The 23,212-nt window shown below is 37.9% G+C and overlaps 1 protein-coding gene across 5 annotated transcripts in view; it reads left to right on the forward strand.

Annotated features, from left to right (window-relative positions):
* Nucleotides 1–23,212, forward strand: part of SPAG9 (sperm associated antigen 9) — a 65,895-nt gene that overhangs the window by 36,425 nt on the left and 6,258 nt on the right. For 3 of the 5 annotated variants that reach the window (XM_056329714.1, XM_056329728.1, XM_056329733.1), the window contains 23 exons: nt 273–483; nt 1,023–1,122; nt 2,266–2,387; nt 5,467–5,524; nt 6,099–6,251; nt 6,338–6,389; nt 6,816–6,946; nt 8,171–8,227; nt 9,099–9,272; nt 9,957–10,086; nt 10,357–10,449; nt 10,734–10,901; nt 11,681–11,852; nt 12,915–13,142; nt 13,897–14,092; nt 14,925–15,047; nt 15,603–15,683; nt 16,192–16,259; nt 17,508–17,656; nt 18,814–18,985; nt 19,993–20,106; nt 21,863–21,901; nt 22,770–22,946. In XM_056329714.1, coding sequence (XP_056185689.1) covers nt 273–483; nt 1,023–1,122; nt 2,266–2,387; nt 5,467–5,524; nt 6,099–6,251; nt 6,338–6,389; nt 6,816–6,946; nt 8,171–8,227; nt 9,099–9,272; nt 9,957–10,086; nt 10,357–10,449; nt 10,734–10,901; nt 11,681–11,852; nt 12,915–13,142; nt 13,897–14,092; nt 14,925–15,047; nt 15,603–15,683; nt 16,192–16,259; nt 17,508–17,656; nt 18,814–18,985; nt 19,993–20,106; nt 21,863–21,901; nt 22,770–22,946 — 2,968 coding nt within the window. The remainder of the gene's footprint in view (nt 1–272; nt 484–1,022; nt 1,123–2,265; nt 2,388–5,466; nt 5,525–6,098; nt 6,252–6,337; nt 6,390–6,815; nt 6,947–8,170; nt 8,228–9,098; nt 9,273–9,956; nt 10,087–10,356; nt 10,450–10,733; nt 10,902–11,680; nt 11,853–12,914; nt 13,143–13,896; nt 14,093–14,924; nt 15,048–15,602; nt 15,684–16,191; nt 16,260–17,507; nt 17,657–18,813; nt 18,986–19,992; nt 20,107–21,862; nt 21,902–22,769; nt 22,947–23,212) is intronic. The other 2 variants (XM_056329719.1, XM_056329742.1) reach the window with 1 other exon arrangement.

Here is a 23,212-nt window from a genome sequence, read left to right on the forward strand (position 1 = left end):
TATCAACTGAGATCAAGCATTAGTATTAAAAATAAGGGCATGTTTTATGTAGCTATAACTTCCTTAAAAGAATTGAAACAGCCATAGTCTGAAGATGAATTTGGCAGTACTGGCTTAAAGTATTCCTTGCATTCCTGTTCCTTTGTATTTGCATATTCTTCAGTAAAATACAGTAATGTTGGTGCTTATTCTTCAGTTTATATGCCTAACTCTTCTAATAATACTTCATCTTATGTTCATTTTTTTTTTTAATGGTAATTGCTCCATTTTAGGATGAGCTCTCTGATGTTAGCCAGGCAGGCTCAAAATCTACTACTCCAGCATCCACAGCTGCTTCAGATGTACCTGTACTGCCTGCTGAAACCCCTCAAAAGGAAGATGCTGAAGGGCTTGCAAAGGACACAGATATGCCGAATGAGAAGCTGGACGTAAGCAAGAATATTGAAGTACAGGTAGCTCAAGAGACAAGAAACGTGTCCACTGGTGAGCTGCTTCAACTTTTTAGTGCGTGGTTAATATACACCTCATATTTAATCAGTTATCTTAATTGTTGTACCACAAATGAGGAATGTTTTTTTTTACTCAGTGTTTTTAGGAGTACAGAATGTTCGTAAAAGATACAAGTCTGTTTATTGGTGGCTTGTGTCCTTATTGTTCTAGAATCAGAATTACTTATGACGTTTCCTTGTAAACAGCAGAAGTGGCACTGATCTAGACACAAGAAGTCATGGGAAGATAAGACGTCTGCTTGGTTTTATTATGGAAGTAGTGGAAAATAATTACTGTTGGATGGCTTAAATTCATGGCTTAAAACTAGAAATCCCAGTGTCTGCACTAGAGGATCAAAATGAATAGGTCTTCTCATTTAATTATCTACGTGTAGTTGTTAGTGATCAATCACCAAAGTTGTTATTAATTGGTCACCAACTTAGTAGACTTCTGTTCAAAGACTTACCAAGGTAATACCGTATGTCACAGTGATTTGGTTTTTTTTATGGAGGTATACCATTGCTTTTTCCTAGGTGGAAATGAAAACGAAGAAAAATCTGAAGTTCAGGCAATCATTGAGTCAACTCCGGAGTTGGATATGGATAAAGACCTCAGTGGATACAAAGGTTCCAGGTGAGTTGTATTTTCTGAGTAGGAAAACCAATTTTAGAAGATACCAGACTTCAGTGTTGAACTCATGACTTGTTCAGAGATTTTACCAGACTGAGATCACGCATTATATGATGAGTTTTCTAATTCTGTGACCTTATTTTCCCAAATTCCTCAGGACGTTTTAAGTGCAACAGCAGTTCTTCGTTCCGTTGCTACACCTGGTGAATATTTAGGGTATTTCATATTACAGCAGACTTAAGAATGCTTAAATACTCTGTCCGTATTTCAACCAAAGGGTCTATACCAAAAGGTTTTTTTTCTCCCTGGATCAAGGTTTTGAGGTAGTAGCAGTTTCCCGGCTGGGCCTTTGTGTTTTCACCCATATCTTTAAAATCTGGATTTATGACTGACTTTGCAAATGTTCCAGCATTTATTTTTCCTGATTCTGGTGGTGGAATGACAGTGCTGGCAGAATGCTCTTGCCTGAGCCTGCTTCCTTGCAGGCTTTCACTCGTGAAGGGTAACATTTCTTTGAAAAGCTCTAAAGCCCCATAAAAAATAATAAACAAGTGCTGTTTTGGTAGCAGCGTGGTGGTGGTGTGCCTGATCTTTTAGGCAAGCCCTGAACAGTTCAGGATTTAGCCACAAGTCCTTCAAATCTGTTATGTATCTGTGTGTTTCGTTCTTGTGAGGAGATGGCAAAATTTACCTTGTATAGTGAGTGTTAATGGCATAAAATCTTTGTGACAAAGGAGCCCCTTTTCTGGCCGGAGGAATATTTTGATCTCTATTCAGTACTCTTGTGTTCTCGTTACCTTAAATTACTTGAAGTTTGTCTGAGCTGTCTGTGGTTTAGGCATTTGCACTGACTAAGTCCTGACAGGGCTGAATTTCTGTATACCAAAACTTGATATGCTTTATTTTGTTAAGATCTTGACCAGCTCAGTATCAGCAGTGACCTCAAGTTTGGGATTTTGATGCCAAAGTAGTATTTGAAAATAGAATCTAGGACTCTAAGCCAGATGAAGACTGCTGAGAATTTTACTTCTGTTTTTTGGGGGGGGTATCAAGTGAATTGCTGGTAAAAACACAGAGAAAACTTTTTTTGGTGTGGGATTTTTTTCTTTCTGCTTTTTTTATGGCTTGTTTTATTTCTTTGAATAGCACTCCCACCAAAGGCATAGAGAACAAAGCATTTGACCGTAATACAGAATCACTCTTTGAAGAGCTGTCATCTGCTGGTTCTGGCCTAATTGGAGATGTGGATGAAGGTGCAGATTTACTGGGTAAGAAAGGTTATTTAGACATGCTGTTTACAGGAATTTTTCTTGTTAGTGGAGTTCTTAATTATCCTTGCTGGGTTTACTCTTAGGGTTAATTTCTGTTAAAATCATTTGAGCGTCATCCTAAGGTGATCATTAGAATGCAAGAACCAGGAGAAAGTGTTGTTTGTTCTTTCAGTATAACAATATCAGCCTTAATCTTTTGGGGCACTTCTTACGCTATTCTCTATTTCAGTTTTCCCTGGATGTTCTTTGACAGAAGGATTTTTATCTTCAGCAAGGATTTTTATCTTCAACTAGTTGTAGGAAGTTTAATTCAGATTGTGCCCAATCTGTAATGGCCTGGCTTTATCACCTGTCTCTATGGAATTTAACTTGTAAGACAGAACTGCAGCAGAATGCGATGGTGGTAAATTGAGAATCAGATTGTTAATTGAAAGAGGAACCCATGTTCTCTCTGAACAGCTCGCTGTTGCTGGTGTGCTGACTGAACAAAATGTAGATTTCGGGAATATGAGCTGATCAGGAGAGAAAAAAAAAGTCATTAAAAGAAGGCTCTTTCTATAAACAATGTAAGATATTTTTGGCCATATCAAGGTTCAGGCCTCATTTTGAAATAATGAAATCTGGTACTATGGAATGTATAAAATGCAGATTGCCACTCTTGTGTGTTTTAGAAATGGCTTGTATAAAGAAATCAGCAGTTTGCTTGTGTTGACTGATCCGGCAAAAAAATACAGATTGTTAGTAGTAGTATTTAGAACCATTGTGTGTACAGTCTGGATTTCTGGTTGGTCAGTGTTCCACCAGAAACTTATTTTCCATCAAGTAGGTGACATTTTTTCCAAGTATTACTTAAAAGGACTAATGGGCCTATCTCTGGTTTGACAGATGGTTTTTCTTGGTTGTCACTCTGCTGCTTTGAATCCTGAGCAGTGAGGACCACCACATCCTTGCTGGAACATACTTCAGCCAAAACTCCTGCCCTCTGTTGTCACAGAGACAACTAATGACACATTCTGCATGCAAAAATATAGATACTGGAGAAGTATTAACATAGAGCAACTTCTGTCCCTTAGCTACGTGATAAATTGTTTAAAGTCATCAAATTACTGTCAGGACTTCCTGATAATGGATGCTTTGTTTTCCATGGGCAAAAATAATATGCTTTTTAGTATAACGTATCAATCACTGACTTCATTACCATTTTCTGTAAAACTACTGCTAGAAACACCGGTGTCTGCAAAATGAGCACATGGTTATAACTGCGTTTGTTATGCAGAATGTGTTGGCCTAAAAGTTTCACTCTGTAATCATCGTTTCACTTTGAGCTCAACCGTAGTACAAATTACTCCATGTTACTTAAGACACATCTGCATCCAGGACCGTCAGTGTGTTTCAAGCATTGAGGTCTGTTCTTAAGCGAGCATTACATTTCAGTTTGAAGTTCTGTAAAAGTAGTTAATTGGGATTCTCTAATCTGTTTTCTCTTGGGCTGCATACCCAGGGGAATATTCTGGTGTGTATGCTTCTTTTTTAAAAAAAATTCTTTGAAATCTGTTGCTTCTACAGTTAGGTGCTCTTGGCTGCTGCTCTCATAAAGTACATTGTCTGCCTTTTTTCCCCGCTTTGTAACTTATTTTTTTTTGCCTTTGCACTCTGGCTTTGTAGTTTTTGTTCTTGCGTTATGAAGGATCCTGAAACCTGTTCGAAGTGATCCCGTGAATACTGAAAATATTTAAAAAGCAATAGTCACTTGAATACAACCTCTTGATGACGGTAGTGTAGGGGATTTTTCCAGATTTTGATGAAGTAACAATAACGGATCTAAGTTCCTTCACTATTAAATGGCATTTACTTTTAATTCAGAACTCGGAAGTTCTCAAAGTGGGAACTTTGACTTGCATGTCTGGTTTTAGATACCTTTTTTTGTTGTTATCCAGGTATCTTTTACATCTTCTGTTGCCAAAGTTGCTTAGAAGATTGTGTTGATAAAATATTTTAAGAGGCCTCCGCCATTAACATATGTTTTTCATTTGTTCTGTTAATCTTGAATTAGCATAAGTTCTGCCATTATCCATGTGGTAATTATTTTGCTGTACAAGATGTAAAATAACTTGCCTGAAAGTTGGGTTTTTTTAAATCCTGCAAATCATATTACTATAGATACGCAAACAATAGGGTGAGAACTTAACTGCAGTAGTATTTAAATTTATGGAAATTATGTGAAGTTCACTTTTTCCCATAGTAGCATTAATTTGAAACTTCTAGTGAATGGCTTAGTAGTTCTTCCAAGTACTCTGCTTCTAAACTATCTCACAGAAAATGAGCTAGACTTTTAAAAAAGTTACTAATTTTTATAAGCGGTCCAACCAATAGAAACGGTTGTGACAAACTTAACTTTTTAAACATTAGTCTTTTGTATAAATCCTGCTACTAATCACATTGCATTCCACTTCAGATCTTGGGTGGTGGCTTTGTTTTAATTTGCTCTTACTTCATAAGTCTAAATCTTCTATTGCTCTTCGCTCATTCTACACCTTACATGAAATGTTTCTTGTTCTTGTTTTTGCTCTACATGGAATGCATGGGCTTTAAAGACCATAATTTCTTTGGTAAGGTATCATTTGCTCTGGGGAAATCTGCAGGGCTTTTGCAATCTGAGCTTAATAATTTCAGCATGTCTTGTGTCTTTAACTGATATACTTTTCTATCTAACATGGTATAAAAGACAGTAGAGCATTTTAAACTTACTGTGGACTAATACTTCTCCAGTAATGCTGTGTCTGTGTTTTGACTTACTTAGTACCGTAACCTCTTCAAAACAGAGTAGGTGGAGGTAGCCACCAGCCTGTGGTTAGCCAGGGTTGCCTTTAGGTTTTAATTGAAGTCAAATTGGGAAGAAGGTGGAGGGGAAAGCTAAATGTAGAAGGTAGGTCAGTCCTGAAACTTCAGATAGCTCACGGTTTTTCTGACAAGTTTGTTATACTTGTAATTCAGCTGGTTTTAGACAATGGCAAAACATAAGTTTTGTAGAAACATCCATTTTATCTGCTAATTTCATGTGTTTTCCTTTGGAAAGGAATGGGTCGTGAGGTTGAAAACCTTATTTTGGAAAACACTCAGCTGTTGGAGACAAAGTAAGTGAGAATGTGTATGTAAAATACACTGACCCTCTCTGTTACTTTGTTACATCTTCAATATCTTCATACACAGAAAGTTGAAATTATACAAATGTGCTTTCAGTTCTAAGAGTAGGGGTGGTACGTCTTTTGAATGTATAGGTATATTTGGCTAAATATATAGCTTAGTTGTATTCTCCTGGAAATTAAGGACTTGAGAAGCGAAAGCTGCTTTTATCCTTGTAAGGCTACAAGAAATGCAGTGCTGTGTCCTAATGAGATCAACTCCCTGTCTTCTCTGTTATGAACACAGCCGTAACAGCAGCAGCTAATCCACTGGGGCACTGTTGAGGAGTTCAACCTCTAAGCAAACTCTTCTGATTTAACAGTACTTTTGTCTAGTACAGAGGTGTGAATGTGTTTGAGCATTTGAGATTTGGGGGGAGAGGGTGTGACCTGGTTTAGAAAGCTGTATCTTTCTACAGCAGCTCTGTGTAAGAAATTTGTAGGTCTTGAAGAATAAAATTGGGCTGAAGCTAAATTATGAGATCACAGTCATCTTTGTAATGGTGTATTTTAAATGTTTGTGTAGAAATGCACTGAATGTAGTGAAGAATGATTTGATAGCAAAGGTGGATGAGTTGACCTGTGAGAAGGATGTACTACAAGGTGAATTAGAGGCTGTAAAACAAGCAAAACAGAAGCTTGAAGAGAAGAATAAGGAACTGGAAGAAGAGCTGAGAAAGTAAGTTCAATTTTGTGGTTGTGAAAGAGGAAAAAAGCCCAAACCACTGTGGTATCTAATGCAGCTGTGTTTTATTTTGTATGTAGAGCTCGTGCAGAAGCAGAGGAAGCAAGACAGAAAGCTAAAGAGGATGATGATGTAGGTGGATGTGTGTATGTGGATGTCTGTCTGTGTAATTCACAATGGGACGTTAGAAGTTCACATGTGCTTAGTGAGTGCTACTAAACCTCACCGTTTAATAAGTAGTAGTAAACTTCCTCCATGTGTAGAAAAGCTAGATAATCTAAAGAGCACAAGTAAACTTAAATTACCCATGTCTAGTTTTCTTTCTTTCCTCTCTGCCCATTGTGTGTCACATTTCTTTTGAAGAACTGTTTTTATTCAGATTATGCTACATACAAAGGATGGGAGGAGAGGAAGGTAAAATGAGTTTTACAAAGCCCCAAATTATTTGGAATCTGGAATTGTGCCCTAAGCTGACTCTTATCGGAAGGCAGAGGCTGACTCTGCAAGGCCCTACTGTGCTCCTTTGTTCGTTCTATGTTTGCTTTTTTGTGTGTTCAGAGTGATGTCCCAACCGCTCAGCGGAAGCGTTTTACTCGTGTTGAAATGGCCCGTGTTCTGATGGAAAGAAATCAGTATAAAGAGAGGTTGATGGAGCTTCAGGAAGCTGTCCGATGGACTGAGATGATAAGGTAAAAGGCTCTTTTGAAATCTTTGGTAGAGCTCCTTGGATTTTACATGCTTTTTTCATTTTTAGCTGCAGAGTGATCTGGTCGATCGGTTTTGAGGCCTTAATTGCCCTTCTGCTTGTCTCCTTACCTGCCCATGAATAACTTTTTAAAGTTATGGATTTATCTTGTTAAAGTGGGCTCTTAGTGAGACCCCGTTGAAGATGGTTACGTCATGTTACGTGAAATAAGCATTCCTTGAAGAAACATGTATTTTGGAACAGTTACAAAACTTGGTAATTGTAAATAACATTAATTTGGTGGGCAGGAAAAATTACTCTCTGTGTGTGTGTACACATACCTTAAAGATGTGGGCCCAGTTGTCAGCTGAGATGTCAAAACAGGAATAACGTACAGTCTTCAGATCGAGTGTAATCCATTTGTAAGGATTTGGGTTGTTCACATATCTAAAACTGTGCAAGGTTTGTTGTGTGTCAGCAATCAAGATGTGGTGTAATTTGCATCCTGAATATTGAGTTGGCTAAAAGGTATGGTTTTGAAAACAAAAGTCGTCTGCCTCAGACCTCAGCCCAGCTCAGTCTTGTGACATCCCTCCAAGCTGTGGCCGTGACAGTGTCCAGAGGTCCCGGTGTCACTTGGTGCTGCCTGTTGGTCAGGTGTAATAATGGTGTTTAATTTTACCTATTGTCCTCAGTGTCTCTGTGGGCCTTTTTGACTCCTGAGTCTGTGAGAGGAAAAACACATATTCCCAAGCAGACGTGGCTTGCTTTTCCATAGCTATTGTCTCCTGTAGAAATCCTCTCCTATCTGTAACGCCAGGAACAATCACTTTATCATTTACATACTGTGTTGAAGAATAAGAGACTTTAAAATAAAAAGCAATGGTTAAAATATTAAGAAATAGGAGGCAGAAGAATTTAGAATGGTTTGCTGCTTTCTTCTAGATGTTTACATTGCAGTGTTACACAGATGTGTATCTTCTGTCTGGAAGGCACACACCACTTGTGTTTGTGATGGAAATAAACGTGGATGACGTTTATTACGTAACTTCAGCTCATCCAGGGAGAACTTCAATATTGTGCTCTGATCAGAGAAGAAGTGGCAATGTGAAGAAACAGGCTCTGATACTTTATCCCGTGTTTTTAAAATAAGAGTTACACACTGTTCCATTCCTTTCCTTTTTTTAATTAATGCTTACTCAGTAAACTTGGAATTTATTTCTTGTAGAGCATCAAGAGAAAATCCAGCCATGCAAGAAAAGAAGAGATCAAGCATTTGGCAGTTGTAAGTACTGAAGCACAACTCACTGGCAAAAATAAATAAAAGACCCTAACCAATTAGCTGGCACATTTTTGTATGTTAGCTAATTATCTTTTGGCAGATGAAGATGTCTTAACTGTTCTCCTCTTGTTACCTAGCATGCCAGCTCGGTAAGACTGTTCTTGAAGACAAAATGTATCGTAAGCTGCATCACGTAATGAATGGCTGTGCACTTTGTGAAGTTAAATGCCAAAGTGCTGTAATTTTTTTTCTAGTTGAATATGCACCAGCCCTCTTGTTCTGAACATTTTTCTGGACTCTTTTTATGATGAAAAATAGAAACCTGAATAGCTTGTGTGGATTGCATTTATTTCAGCTTCCTTTTCCTCTGTGAAGTACGGTTTACTGATTGTTAAATTTTCCTTTCTAACTTCAGGCTCTTTAAAACAGTGTTATTCACAACATGAAATTTGTCAGATAATCCTTTTGATGTTGTGGTTTGCTGATAACTATTGTATCTTTTAGCCTAGAAAATGGTGGGGTTTTTAATGTGCTCTGTGCATGAACTAATAAGCTTCACAAAACTGTCTTCCAGGTGTGATGTTCACATTCTAATTTTGTTGGTTCCCTGTAGATCCTCATTCAAAGTGAAGATCCCATTAAATTTGATAAAACAAATGGGATGATAATAGTTTAAGGATTTTTCTCACTGACATGAGTTTCTGTACTTTTGAGAATGTTACTGAGTGTGTGGTGGCTGCTGTGATGTTGGGCTCCAGTTCCTTAGTCTAACTGGCTTGAGCAGGCTAGCGTATGCAGTGTTTTGCCTGCATAGTCACGTTTGGATGTATCTTACAAATTTTAACTCTTATCTTTTCTTTTTTTCCTCTTCTAGTTTTAGCAGGCTCTTCAGTTCATCTAGCAATACAGCTAAGAAACCAGAACCTCCTGTCAATGTTAAATATAATGCTCCGACCTCGCATATTACTCCATCAGTCAAGAAAAGAAGCAGCACCTTATCTCAATTACCAAGTGACAAATCTAAAGCCTTTGAATTCCTCAGTGAAGAGTAAGACGTTTTGGTTTTATACTACTAGATAAGTTCTATTGAGTATTTACCCTTGTCATCCTCAGAGATAAATAGCATGCTGCTAAGTGAAGTAGAGTGTTCTCAGGCAGTGAATGTTGATACATAAGTAGTCAACACAGCGCAGGCTGAAATGCGCAGCGGTGGATGAGTACTCGGGGTATCTGGCAGTAGTATTCTATTTGGTAAATATCACTCCCTTACACGAAGGTGCAGTTAGGAGGCAGCACTTGGTACACTTGCATATGTAAGTGTTGTAGCTAAGCAATAACTGTACAGATATTTTAAGTTCAGTGGAAAATCAGAACAACAGGAGTCAGCCTGACAAGTGCCTGTAATTATTTATTTTTCTTTCCTGTGCTTCTTTTTGGCAATGTATCCTTTTGGTTTACAACCTTTAAAGCTTCTAGTAGAGGTACATAACCCAAGTTAATTTCTTTTAAGGATACTGACAACAGCTTTCTGGTTTTGCCTGTCTTTCACAGGTCCATTAGAAATAGCCCTACAGCCCTGGTGTTCTATAAGTGATGTGTGGAAAAAATGGCAATCTCTTTGGTAACCCAGTGCTTCCACAGAGATCTTGTCTATCAAGTTTAATAGCAACTCCCATTACACAAAGAATTCTAAAGAGCATAATTAACAGATTCTTTAATGATTCTTACCTAGAACTGAAGCCAGTTTAGCCTCACGCAGAGAGCAGAAAAGAGAGCAGTATCGCCAAGTGAAAGCACATGTTCAGAAAGAGGATGGTAGAGTGCAAGCATTTGGCTGGAGTCTACCTCAGAAGTACAAACAGGTATTATGCCGATGTTTTCAAATGCAGTGGTGACAGCTTCACATTTTGTGAAACTGGAACAGAGAATAGTTTCACAGCTTGTGTTTCAGTTATTCCAGCATCTTTTTTTTTGTTGAACTTTTGCGCTGTGGTTTTCCTTAGACTCCTTCAACTGCAGAACTTGTAATAGTGTTTAACAAAGTCTAAACAACTGATTCCAAAGACTGTAAGCCTCTTCTAAAGGGAAAAGTTTTCTTTTGTTTGTGTTTTGGGTTTTTTTTTTTTGCCTAGGTGGCAAATGGTGGTCAGAGTGACAATAAGATGAAGAACTTGCCTGTACCTGTTTACCTGAGACCTTTAGATGAGAAGGATACCTCTATGAAGGTAGGATATTTACGGTGGTGATAGAGACTTGGACAGCCCATAGCTTGAATGTTTTGGTTTTAGACTCAAGTATTTTCTTTTTGAAATGAAGTAGTTTCTTTTTGAGAAGCATAGGTGAATTAGAATTTAATCTTCAGTAGAAACATACATGACCTTAATCATAGTGAATGCCTTTAAATAGACTGCACATAGATAATGTTGATATTACTTAGTATACTTAACAATGTGTGTCTTTTTTTTGTTTAGTTTAATGTTTAAATGAAGTATTTATTTTTTCTTTCAAGCTGTGGTGTGCTGTAGGGGTAAACCTATCAGGAGGGAAAACACGAGATGGCGGGTCTGTGGTTGGTGCTAGTGTGTTCTACAATGATGTGACTGGTGTGGACGCAGATGGCAACAAGCAGCAAACAGGATCTCAAAGTAGCTTAGATAGACTAGATCAAGAGCTCAAGGTAAGGTCACTGTAAGGCGTGTTGAATACTTTGTATGGTTTAAACATCTTTGTGTCTGTCTCTAGGTTAAAATATTTTGTAATCAGGTTTATTGGTGACAAATAGATTTTTCTGGGGTGTAGTCATCAACCCAAGATGTTTGGGTTATTGTATCCAACTACAAAAATACTGTGATCCTTTCCTGTGTGCCAGCTTGTTGGCGAAATCTGAGCACCAAATCAGTTTTACATCAAAATAATGCCATACTTATACCAGTGCTGCCTGCTTTAAAAAACTTGTGACAGAATTGTACATGTTCTGTCTTTTTTTTTAACAAAAGGGGTTTTTATACATGGCTATGCCATTGCTTAAATGTGTTAGTCTTCATGTTTCCATGAAGAAGCAATGAATGTAATTCATATTAAGGGCATAAACCCAAAGGCTTAATTTTGAAGTGCTTTGGGATATCACATTAATCTGTGACAATGCTGAGTATGATAGCTGGCATATAATGTTTTCATATAGCTTTATACTTGTCTAACAATATAATTGTGCAGTATAATTATTTTCTATGGTTTTTTACACAAGTACGAAATACGAGGGGGTTTTTATATTCCAAATACATAAGAGGACAAGTAACAACATGTAATTTTACAATGGCATTTGTAATATTTAACTTGTCACATATTCGTGTATATTTTTGTAGCTGATAATGTAAGAACATACCAGATCAAAGTAACAGTTCTATTCTTGTCCCCCTTCCTGTTGTTCACTTCTGTTCTGCCTTGTTTCTCCTTCAGGACCAGCAGAAGGAGCTCAAACATCAGGAAGAATTATCCAGTCTAGTTTGGATCTGTACTAGCACACATTCTGCCACAAAAGTTATCATTATTGATGCTAACCAACCAGGAAATATTCTGGACAGTTTCATTGTTTGCAATTCTCACGTGCTTTGTATTGCCAGTGTGCCAGGTAAAGACTTAGGGTGTTTTAGGTCCTGCTTTTTTAACTGTATCTTATTCACATTTTCTTATGCCATGAAAAAGCGTTTAATTAGTGTGATGAAATGATACTGTAACACAGCAGTAAGGTTTAGTTGTAGGGAAAGCTATTGGATTTCTACTCTGCTGTTCCACTCTTCAGTCAGCTCTTGACCTGAAGGTAGAACTCAAAGGTAGAGATGTCAGCAACTAAGACTAAGTCTTTTGTCTGCTGTGTTGTAAATTGTGCAATAATGCCAATGTTTTATGGAACTATGAACATCACAAAAGAAAAATATGTTGGCCTTTCAGACCTCTTCAACCTCTTGAAGGTTCCTGTGGAGGGAATCCTTGTTGCGTTGAGAGTGTATGTGGTTAGTGTACTGAGGGAAGTTTAATAGGAGGATATTATGTTTCTGGAGAAGAACTAATTTTGGATGTCTGGTTTCTTGGCTTACATTTAGAGAAGTCTGTAGCACTAGTTCCGGTGAAGTAGTTTTGTTTAATATGCTCAGAATACAGCTCTGTTCAGTGAAGTTTGAGATTTTGTTCCATTGAAACTATATATAAATTGTAAAATCAAAACAGCATAAAATATAGTAAAATACAATAAAAATTTAAAGACACTGAGAATAATATTTTAAGCCTTAAAAGTATGCGAGGGGGTTGTACAAAAGAAAAATAGCTTTTCTTCCAGAACAAAGGATCTATTGCAGTTAAATTATTCATAAAGATGTAGATAGATATCCCTACATATACGCACTATGAAATTTAATTGTAATGGAAAATTTATTTGAAATAGAAATAAAGTAGTTGGAAAACTCTGCAGGTTGAAATATGACTTACGACATTCAGATGTGCAGTATGTATAGATACTACTTTTACTTTCTGGCAACGTCTTCAATGTCTGCTGATCACATTAAAATTAGGTTTGTAAGTAGGTACCTGGATGTTGAATCTCAGTTGCTGGAGACTTTGAAGCTTAGTTTGTTATTAGATGGAAGGTGATTCGCTTTTATCCCTAGAAGAAACATGTAAGTTTAATTTCTTTCAGGGGCAAGGGAAACAGACTATCCTGCGGGAGAAGAAGGGTCTCAAGAAACAGATCCCAGTCAAGTGGACAAGTCATCTCTGTGTGGAAGTATGACAAGCAACAGCTCTGTGGAAACCGACAGCTTGCTGGGAGGCATCACAGTTGTTGGCTGCACTGCAGAGGGTATCACAGGAGCACCTGTAGCTCACGATGCAAACGGTGGCTCACCGATGACAGAGAAACAGTCAGGTATGAAAAACTTGTAAGTATGCCAGGGCTGGCCGAACACCATGAGGTGCAACTGGAAAATGAATGGTGTAAGTATTTCATGTAGTATCGTGTCTGTAAGCAGTGATAACACAAAACAAGCACTCTGTGGGAAATGGCTTATGAGTCTGACATGCTTGCACTGTATAATTGTAGCCAAAGTCTTTGTGGAGGTGACATTAAATCAGTATAGACAGTTGCTTCTTTCAAATACTTCTGCAGGAACTGTATTTTGTGCATGGTCTAAAGAAAGTTTTAAGTTATTTGGTATTTGAAATCCAGATCTTACCAACAAATGACTAAAGAGAATGTAGATATATGCCCTAAATCTGTTAAAGTCTTAATGGAGATTTAAGTGAAGCTGCTTATTTTATAGTCATTCTCAATATTTTCTGTCACATGTCCTTCAGAGCTGTATGGTGATATGATTTTTAACGGGTATGTGGTTGTTGGACGTGTTCACTGCTATTCTGGTTAATTACGGAAAGGGCAGTCTGTGCCATCAGTCACTGGGTTGATCATTAAAGTGCATTTGATACTTGTTGATATAGTGCAACGTACTAAAGTTTGGGTGTTTCTGATCTGATTTTTCTTTTTTGGATGACATACAAAATCCGGATTGTGACTGGTTATTATAGCTATTCACTTAAGCTTTAAGTATCAAGTTCTAACTGTTCTAAATAATTGAGAATTCTCTTGCAGATGTTAAAATTTTTTCAATTTTTTTTTTCTGTAGATATTGCAACTGAAAATAATTCAGTAGATGAGAACATTCCGACAGCAGAGGAGGCAACAGAAGCAACAGAAGTCAATGCAGGGACAGGAGAAGACACAGCTGATATTGCACAAACTGGAGTTTACACAGAACATGTCTTTACGGATCCTCTGGGAGTGCAGAATACAACAGAGGCGTCTCCAGTGTACCAGCCGAGGTACGTAGTCTCAACCCTCATAACTTGTAAAATGTATTTAAAAAGAAAAACGTAATGCTTGCGGGGAGACAGCATGGGAATGACATGACAACTTTTTTTCATGTTAGGTATGTTGAGGTTGATATAGGTAGTCTGTGCTTTGCTTGCATGGAAAGGTCACCTGTGTACAAAGTCTTCTGTCTGTGAACACATATCCCTTGAGTACAGACACCTCCAGAATGGAGTACTGAGCGTCTACCAGTTTGTCACTAGGTCTTCCCACAGACTTAACATGAATGGTGCTGGTCTGGAGATGCCAGCTTAAATTTCCTGTTTTGATGTCAAAATAAGAAAGGAATGAGATTGCTTTCTTCCAGTCAACTGGCTGTTCAGATGTGTGTTTCTTTTCTCAGAGTAGTCAGTCTGTAAGTAGTTACAGGAGTGGAGAAGAAGCCTGAAAGTAATCAGTATTTCAGATCTTCAGGTTTCTTCACTCTCCACATACTTTTGTGCCTGTATCATACAGGTTTTATTTAAGAATTGTTTCTCTTAACATGCGCCTGTAATGTTGTGACACTTCACAGCCATTCCCCAGAGATACCAACAGTACTGATAGGCTTGAATGCAACCTGTATTTCCTTGTATAAGTAAATGTACACTTAAAGAAGTTTATTGTTGTTGAGGTTTTCATGTACTTTCATGCAGTTATTGGTTTCTGTTTAAATACCTTATGTACTTCAAAAGCCGGTGTAGAAACTAGCAGCAATTGAAGTAAATATGTAGGTTATAATCTGAGTAATGTATGCAGTTTATTCACTGTGTGTTAACTTGTTTTGGTTTGTGTTTTTTTTAGTACTGATTCAGAGTTATATAAAGATGTTGCAGTTTTGCCAAATGAGCAAGATCTAGTGAGAGAAGAAGCACAGAAAATGAGTAGCCTTTTACCCACAATGTGGCTTGGAGCACAGAATGGATGGTAAGAAAATGTTAATCTTTTTAAAATTTATTTTGGAGAATTATTTTAAACTTGCTTCTTGTGCCTACAGGCCTGGTAACTCTCGAGTCAAGATTAAGTGCAAGAAGACCTCAAGAGAGCCTAAATTTTGTACACTTGGCTGTATTTAGCCATTACAGAATTCAAATGAAGTACTGTAGGCTTATAGTAAGCTCTTTTTGGTGGATAACACTTATCTGCAGGAAAGTTTTGGTTGTCTGTCTTCTTTGTAATCAAAGAAATTGTTATGGTCTGATAATTCCGTAACTTTTGATATTTTATTATTCTAGAAAAATATATTGCCTTTGTATTGCAGATATATCTACAAGGGAGTTAGTAATGTTTTAAGCCTCTGAAAAACCATTCTGCTGCTCATGTATCTTTCTTTCAGTCTATACATAGTTTTCAGTGGAAGATGAAAACTTGTTTTCCCTTTGATTGTGGATTTCAGTTGTAGGGGTTTAGCTTGTGGGGTATTTTTTCCTGTCTGGTAGACCTTTCCTAGTGCTTTTAATCCCTCCTAATTTGTCTTTGCAGCCTGTATGTTCATTCGTCAGTGGCCCAGTGGAGGAAATGTGTTCATGCCATTAAACTTAAAGATTCTATTCTCAGTATTGTGTAAGTCCTGAAAGAATGTAATGTAAACCATAATGCGTTTTTGTTAAAATACTTGCAAAGTAGTTTTGTATTTCCTCCTCAGCTGTTGGGAATGTCAGTTGCCATAAATGCATGCATGTTCTTTGAGGGGCAGTGGAAAGCGTTTGGGGAGTAAGGAAAACAGAAGGAATCTTGTATCTGTTGGAAATCCTATAGCCCAGATGATGAGCTGTAGCTGTATACTTGGTATTCTTGGTAGCTGTATGTGCAAAACAGCTGTAGGTTGTGATTCCTCATGTTTTCTTCAGGCATTGTAGCTAGATACATTTCAAGCTTTCTGAACTGGATTTTGACGCCTTGTTACTGTCCCTTCTCTTGAGCTCTGTCGTAGCAATCAAAACACTAGAGCTAATATGAATATAAAAAGTATGCTGAAATATAAAATGTTTGTCTTTAAACTTGCAGTTTGAGAGATGTAGTCTAACAGTGTATATTCTTGTGCCTCCTGGTTGTTGTTTTTTTTCCCCAGACATGTAAAAGGAATAGTATTAGTTGCACTAGCTGATGGAACACTAGCAATATTCCACCGAGGAGTTGGTAAGCATTCTATTGGATCTTGAAACCAGTGCAGTTGTAACAGTATTTAGGAAAGAAATGTGCCATTTATAAATAACAATTTGAAAATGTATTCCCCAATGGCCTTTTTACAGGTTGTCTTTTCCTAGTGTTTCAGTTGCAGTTGCAAGTACCATTTTTGCGCTGTTCTAGTGCATTCCTGGAATTTTTCCTTCCTCTGAGGAGAAGGAGAATGGGCTATATCTGAGCTAAATAGTGAAAAGCCAATTGATAATCTGCTTTGATCGTCACCTCTTTTGCTTTTACATCATGCTCAATAGTCATGTCTTCTGTTTTGTTATTAGTGTTAATAATTGTCTGTGGACAAGTTCTTCAGTGAGAATTTTGTAAGCCCAATGAGAATTTCTGCCCAAAACCATTCCTGAATGAGCTCCATTCTTCAGCCTCCAGAGTAAGGACGTGGAGGCGAAGGTCTTAACTATGAGTAACTGGAACTTATCTGTTGGCTTGTTTCCACAGGCTCTTTATTAATTTGGTTTTTTTTCCTTGTGGGGTTTAAAACCCTGTGCTCAGTATTTAGAAGAAATAAAGGTTGTACAGCACTAAGCAAATACTGAGAAAGATGCATCTAGGGTGAAGTTATGTTTTTTGTGTTCATTTGACATTTTTTGTTGGGTTTTTTGTTGTTGTGTTAGACTCAAACCCCACAGGCTTACAGTCCCTAAGGGTCTTGAGTAGATGTCATTGATCTGTGGCTTAAATCAGTCTCAACAAGAATTTCTACCTGGTATTGAGTGACCAAATCTAGTATGCTTTTAGTAGATTTTGGGTGCCTGCCTTCAGATCTTGCAGCAAATTTTAAAACAACTTGATGCCAACATTTCTGTGTTCGGTCAAGCAGCCAGTGCCTAGTGCTTTTTTTGTGGGTAATTGCTTCTAATGTATACTGATACCTGCTTAAGTCAAGCATTTAGCACTAGGTAACTTGTTTTAAAAAAAAAAAAAGTTTTGGTGTGTTTTCCACATGAATCACTATACAAATTTATTTTATTGAAAACCAAGTAGCGTTTTGGATGTTGGTAGTTTGCATAGCTAGTTGTTGGTGTTTTTAAATGAAGAGCTTAGCTGTAAATATGTATTGACTTATCCAGATTATTACAGTAATTCTGAAAAATCAGGCTAAGAGATTTGCTTGTACTTTAAAATTATTTTTAAACTCATAGGAGCCTACGTTCTGTTTTGTTTTTTCTTTTCTTTCTGTTTCTAAAGATGGTCAGTGGGATTTGACAAACTATCACCTCTTAGACCTGGGCCGGCCGCATCATTCGATAAGATGCATGACAGTAGTGCATGACAAAGTCTGGTGTGGCTACAGGAACAAAATCTATGTTGTTCAACCAAAGGCCATGAAAATAGAGGCAAGTTAAAATGGTGTTTAAAATAATTATGTTTGAATGCTATCTCATGCTACAGCTCAAACTTTAGAGTAACTGCAGAGAACAGTACAGAAACAAGCAACCAAAAAATTAGTCTTGGGAAATACTACTACATCTTTTTGAAGATGTTTTTCATTGTTTTGGAAGACTGTAAGCCATGATGAGACAGTTCTCATTTCTTGAAACCAATATTTTGGTGGATTTAGTTCTCCACTTCTAGGTTGCCAGGAACTGGAAAGTGTCCTTATGCAGAGCTCGTGAAGGTAGCTCCCGCTTTACTCTCCAGAGCACATGCCTCATGTTCTCCATCCACCTGTAACCTCTGTAATCTGTCTTTGCATACTTCAGAGGTCTGTAAGGGTTAATCTTGAATGTGCTCTTCCTCCAGTTACAGAAGTTTGTTTGTATAAGGTGTGTGAGCTGGGGTTGCTGCAGCATTGTGTGCGTACCCAACATCTCAAGTACAGAAAGTGGCTAAGGTTCCTGAAAGCCATTAGCTGTATTAATACTTCAGCTTCTGCTAACTGGCCTGAGATGAGCCAGACCTTTGGAGGGTGACTGCTCAGCTCTTCTGAAAATATCAAGCACCCAATTAATAATCTATTTCTGTGAAGGTGACTATATACGCATAGATATATATATATATATGTGGAAAATGAAATAAAGGAATTCATACAACAGTGAAATTGTTTTGCTGGTGGGTAGCGTGTATTTTGCACAGGTGAGTCTGTATGCAAGAGCAAGACTTGACAGAAGTAGGAAGAAAAACACTTTTTGGGCATGTCTGTCTTGTGCTGTGACGGGAAGACCTCATGCCGAAAAGGCTCCAGGTTAAATGGAGAGGGAAGGCAGAGCAGGCTGGGACGTGCTGTGTAAACGAAGGCATGGTAGGAAACTGTGGCTTTAAGATCACACTCCAGGGAAGGGAATCAGCATTTTTACTGTTACTTTACCAGCATCATATGGTAATTGTAACTAAGCTAAACACTGTATCTGCTAGTTACACTAGATACCCTGCAAATCAGAGGGTTGTAGCTGATGTAAGGAAACTGCCAGTGTTGCCAGTGTAGGGTAACAGAGAAGTGTTTCTTGCTCTTCCCTTTGTTCCATCTTCTAATTGAAAACCCAATCTTTTGTAGAAGTCATTTGATGCACACCCCAGAAGAGAAAGCCAAGTGAGACAGCTGGCATGGGTGGGTGATGGGGTATGGGTGTCTATTCGTTTGGACTCCACCCTGCGTCTCTATCATGCGCACACGTATCAGCATCTACAAGATGTGGACATTGAACCTTATGTAAGCAAAATGCTAGGTAAGTTGGTAAGAAAACCTGTTGTATTCTTAACACCTCTTGCAGTCTGGAGCTTTCTTTTCCTGTTATGGATCAGGCAGTTCTCACTGCAGACTTCACGGGGAAGGGTGGGTGGAAGGCTAGTCAAATCCTGTTTGTGAAAACTTGAATCTGGGAGTAGAAGCCTAGGTCGGTCTGTAAAGCATGATGAGGATGATCAGTCTTTTGATGCAGTCTGTTGATCCTACCTGACATCTAAGGTGTCCCTAAAAACTCAGAGCTAATGAGGAAAATGGTGGTTGGGTTGAGCAGGTATCAATAGAGACACTGAAATCTCTCTTTTTTTTTTTTTTACTGTACTGATGCCTTTTGTAAATCTGTGTGGAAACAATCTGTTACTTGTCCGGAAAAATTGCCTCTTTTTCCAAGAAAATACAAATGCAGAATAGCAAATTTCTGTTGCTATTGGAGCTAATAAGCTTTCTGATTTTTTTCATTAACATTTTTATAAGAGCAGTTTGACCCCCTGCGTAACACAACAAATACAGGTAATTGGGCCTTGGGAAATACTTCACAAGTGACTACTGTGCCGTTGTGCTTAGCTAGTTAGCCGCCTTCTGCTGTCCTCGTAGTGCTAATGGATGAGAAATTAATTTCAATGGATGAGAGACCATTATCTTACATCTGTAAGCTCACCTTTTTTTTTTTCTTAATGTTTGAAAAGCTGCCCTGGTGCTGTAAACCCCAAACTACTATATCGTGCAGCGTTATGGAACCGTTATACCTTTTGTGCTTTCTTACAGTTAATGTTAGTCTCCTTCTGTATAGGTTCTCAACTTAATTAACAGAGTGGTTTAGCCTCTTAGGTAATCTTTACAACTTAAATATACTCCTGTACCTTGTTTCTGTTTGAAGTGGGAGGGAATTACTTGTCTGCGTGGTTTGGGAGTTGGAGTTAAGATTCTCTGTTGTGGAACTAAAATTATTCTTGCTCATAATTTTTGATGAAAAGCATCTTTTGTTTTTAGGTACTGGTAAACTGGGATTCTCATTTGTGAGAATCACAGCTCTTATGGTGTCTTGTAATCGTTTATGGGTAGGAACAGGAAATGGTGTCATCATCTCCATTCCATTAACAGAAAGTAAGTAAAATATAAATGAATAGCACTGTGCAATATGCTGTAGACGCAAAAAGAGAATATTAAACGCCATTCAGATGCTTGCTAATGGATAGAGAGCTTTACTGCCAGGTCCAAATCTTCAGGTGTGTTAGATTGAGCTTGTGTGATGTCTGGCACCTAATCTGTGTACACGGTTACAGTTACTCTGTACAGAAAAGCACATCTCCAAAATCTCCTGTACTTCAATTCAAGCAGTTGCTGTGACTTGAATGAGAGACACTTCGAAGCCTTAGAGGTGTTATGAGCATTAGCAGCATTTATAGAAGCTTATTGCGTGTTAGGGATGGCTTTAGTTTTCTAATAAATGTTATTTTTGATTGCCAAAGTAGATTTTTGTTTAATTCAAGTGAATTGGTATTGTTGCTAATAAAATTTCATTGGCTTTAGTTTGTGAGAATTCATCACACAACTAGTAAAAGGACTGGAATAGCAGTAGTACTGACTGCTTTAAAGGACCTGTTCCAGGTTACAGGAGTTGTAAACACGTTCCACAAATGGGGCACTAACTTCTAGGTAAAATTCCATTAATGCAAATCCCGGTATCTGCTTGATAACAACCCCCAAACTCTTGTCACAGGCTGAACCTACTTGGGGGTGGGAGAGGAAGCATTCAGACATGGGCAGTTGAACCTCAGGAGAAGGGAACAGTCCAGTTCAAGGGCAAAACAAATCTTAAATAGGTAAAGCTTGGGAAGAATCTGTGTAAATTGATTGCATCTAAAACAACCACAAAACAAAACCAAAAACCCGAACACTTGTGCCTGAGACTAATGTTAAAACACATGGACAGAAGTTTCAGAAAATAAAATACGGAACTTTGATAGTCCTAGTTGTGCTGCTATTATATAGGTCATAGTACAGTCTGACAGGTGCAGTTTCAGGGTAATTTAATAGAAAAAACGCTTCATGTTGTATCTGCTTTGTTGAACAGCACATACATGCGTTGTTTCTCATACTGTTCCATTACATTGTCCATCCATTCAGTAAATGTCTTTTTTTTGCATTGCATGAATGTACTGAGGAAGGACAGGCTTCCTGTCATGAATTTGAAATAGTTTAACTCATGCTTTCAAAAATTATAGCTCTTGATTCGTGTCAAGCTTAATTTAATGTTTCCAGAGGAGTTTGTTTTAAACCAATAGTGAATGTGAAAACGATCCCTATTAAAGCTGTTCAGTTTCATTTCAGTTTTGTTAGTTGCTCATGAATCAGAACAACCGTCCGTGGGTAGCCTGACAGTGGGTTTGAGAACCCTTGTTACACATACTCGTGGTTTTCAAAAACAGTCACATCCTTGCATAAGCAATTGCGTATCTCAATTCCCTGGGTCTCAATAGCAGGACATCTTCAAGATCTGCAGATGATGTTTCGAAAGGGCACTCAAAAACATGAGTCGTTTTATATTATTTTGGTAGCCTCCTGCCAAGGAAAGAGAGAAAGGGGAAACGTTGCTAATGAAAAATAAACTTCACAGTGATAAAGCACGTGAAAGTGGCAGTGCTTTTGTTGTCCGTTTTGTACTGAGACTTTTATAACAAGATGCTGTTCTTTGTGACTTTTTATTGAATCTTCTGTAATAAGATATTTGCTGGTTTTAGGAGCTAAAATTTTAAGCTCTACCTTATCAAAAACCAAAATATGAGCGGTGGGTTCTCATTAATCCTTCTCCTCTACTGTCATACCTATCCATTTCCCCTTTCCTCCTTTCTCACTTTAGCTGTAATCCTCCACCAGGGACGTTTACTGGGGCTGAGGGGTAAGTGCAGATCCTGAACAAAAATCTATTTTCAGGCTTCTAATAGCCACTTTGAGGCTGTTTCCCACTCCTTATAGATTTACCCTTTGTATGTTCCTAAATGTTTTTCCACTTGCAGTTACTGCATTGCAGCAGTTTTATGTTTGCTAAACGGCCACCAATCTGCTCAGCAGTTTAGTATATCATCCTGTGTTGCAGCTGAACTTTCATACAGACTTTGTTTTTCTTCCAGCCAATGTGATACCATATCTTATAACTTTGTCATTAATCCACATCATTTACTGTCTTGTTACAAATCACTGTTTCTTTCACTACTTTGATAGTCTTTGGAATGGAGATGGCTTGTATGTCTAGCATGAGTACTTCTTTGTTTTAATGGATTTTAAAACTTCTCGGTAAAAACTAGATGTAGAATTATAATAGGGTAGCTCCTTCGTGCCCACAGGTGGCTATATTTAGAGAATTTTTGCTGGCAAGGGGATACCCTATGATTAGTTGGAATGAAACCATCTTTAATTATATGTTCAAGTACATTGAATTTGCTCATACTGAAACACATTAGAGGTACTTATTTTCTATGAAAGATACAGTCCTTTCACAAATTTATTTTTTTCCAAACGTAGGATATTAAAATCTGGTGTTTATGCTAGACGAATAAGAATCCTGCTCCATTTTCTGATGTACTTAAAATAACGAAGCATGCAATCTTTTTTCTTTCCAGCTCTGTCTTGAATTGGCATTGCTGCCCTCCTGTTTCATTTTTATCTAAGTTGGCTTTAGCTTTTAGATGGTACCATAAGGTTTCTTAACAAATAACCGTTTCTGTAATTTGTATTTTCAAGTAGAAAACACTTCTCTTCTTTTACAGCTAATAAAGCAGCAGCAGGCTCCGGAAACCGTCCGGGGAGTGTAATACGTGTATATGGCGATGAAAACAGCGACAAAGTGACTCCGGGAACCTTCATACCATACTGTTCAATGGCACACGCACAGCTTTGCTTCCACGGGCACCGTGATGCTGTTAAATTCTTTGTCGCAGTACCTGGTGAGGCTCTGTTACCATTCTTCAGAGGAAGTTTCTTTTTTGCCCTCATTTGTTTAGTTAAACATAGTGTTTAGGTAAAGATACCACGTGTATGAAACCATATGTTCAGAAACAATTCATTATGTTTTATTCGCAAGACTTGTCTGGTTCCTAAGTGCAGTATTGCTTAATGGGAGGAAAAGGGTTTGGTCACAGAGAAAGAAGTGCTTTGCTTCTATCTGGAGAAAAGGTACTGTGGTGAGTGTTTGCTTATCGAGGAGCCAGTC

The sequence above is a fragment of the Falco biarmicus genome, chromosome 1 (genome assembly GCF_023638135.1).
Source record: "Falco biarmicus isolate bFalBia1 chromosome 1, bFalBia1.pri, whole genome shotgun sequence".
In the NCBI taxonomy this organism is placed as follows: domain Eukaryota; kingdom Metazoa; phylum Chordata; class Aves; order Falconiformes; family Falconidae; genus Falco; species Falco biarmicus.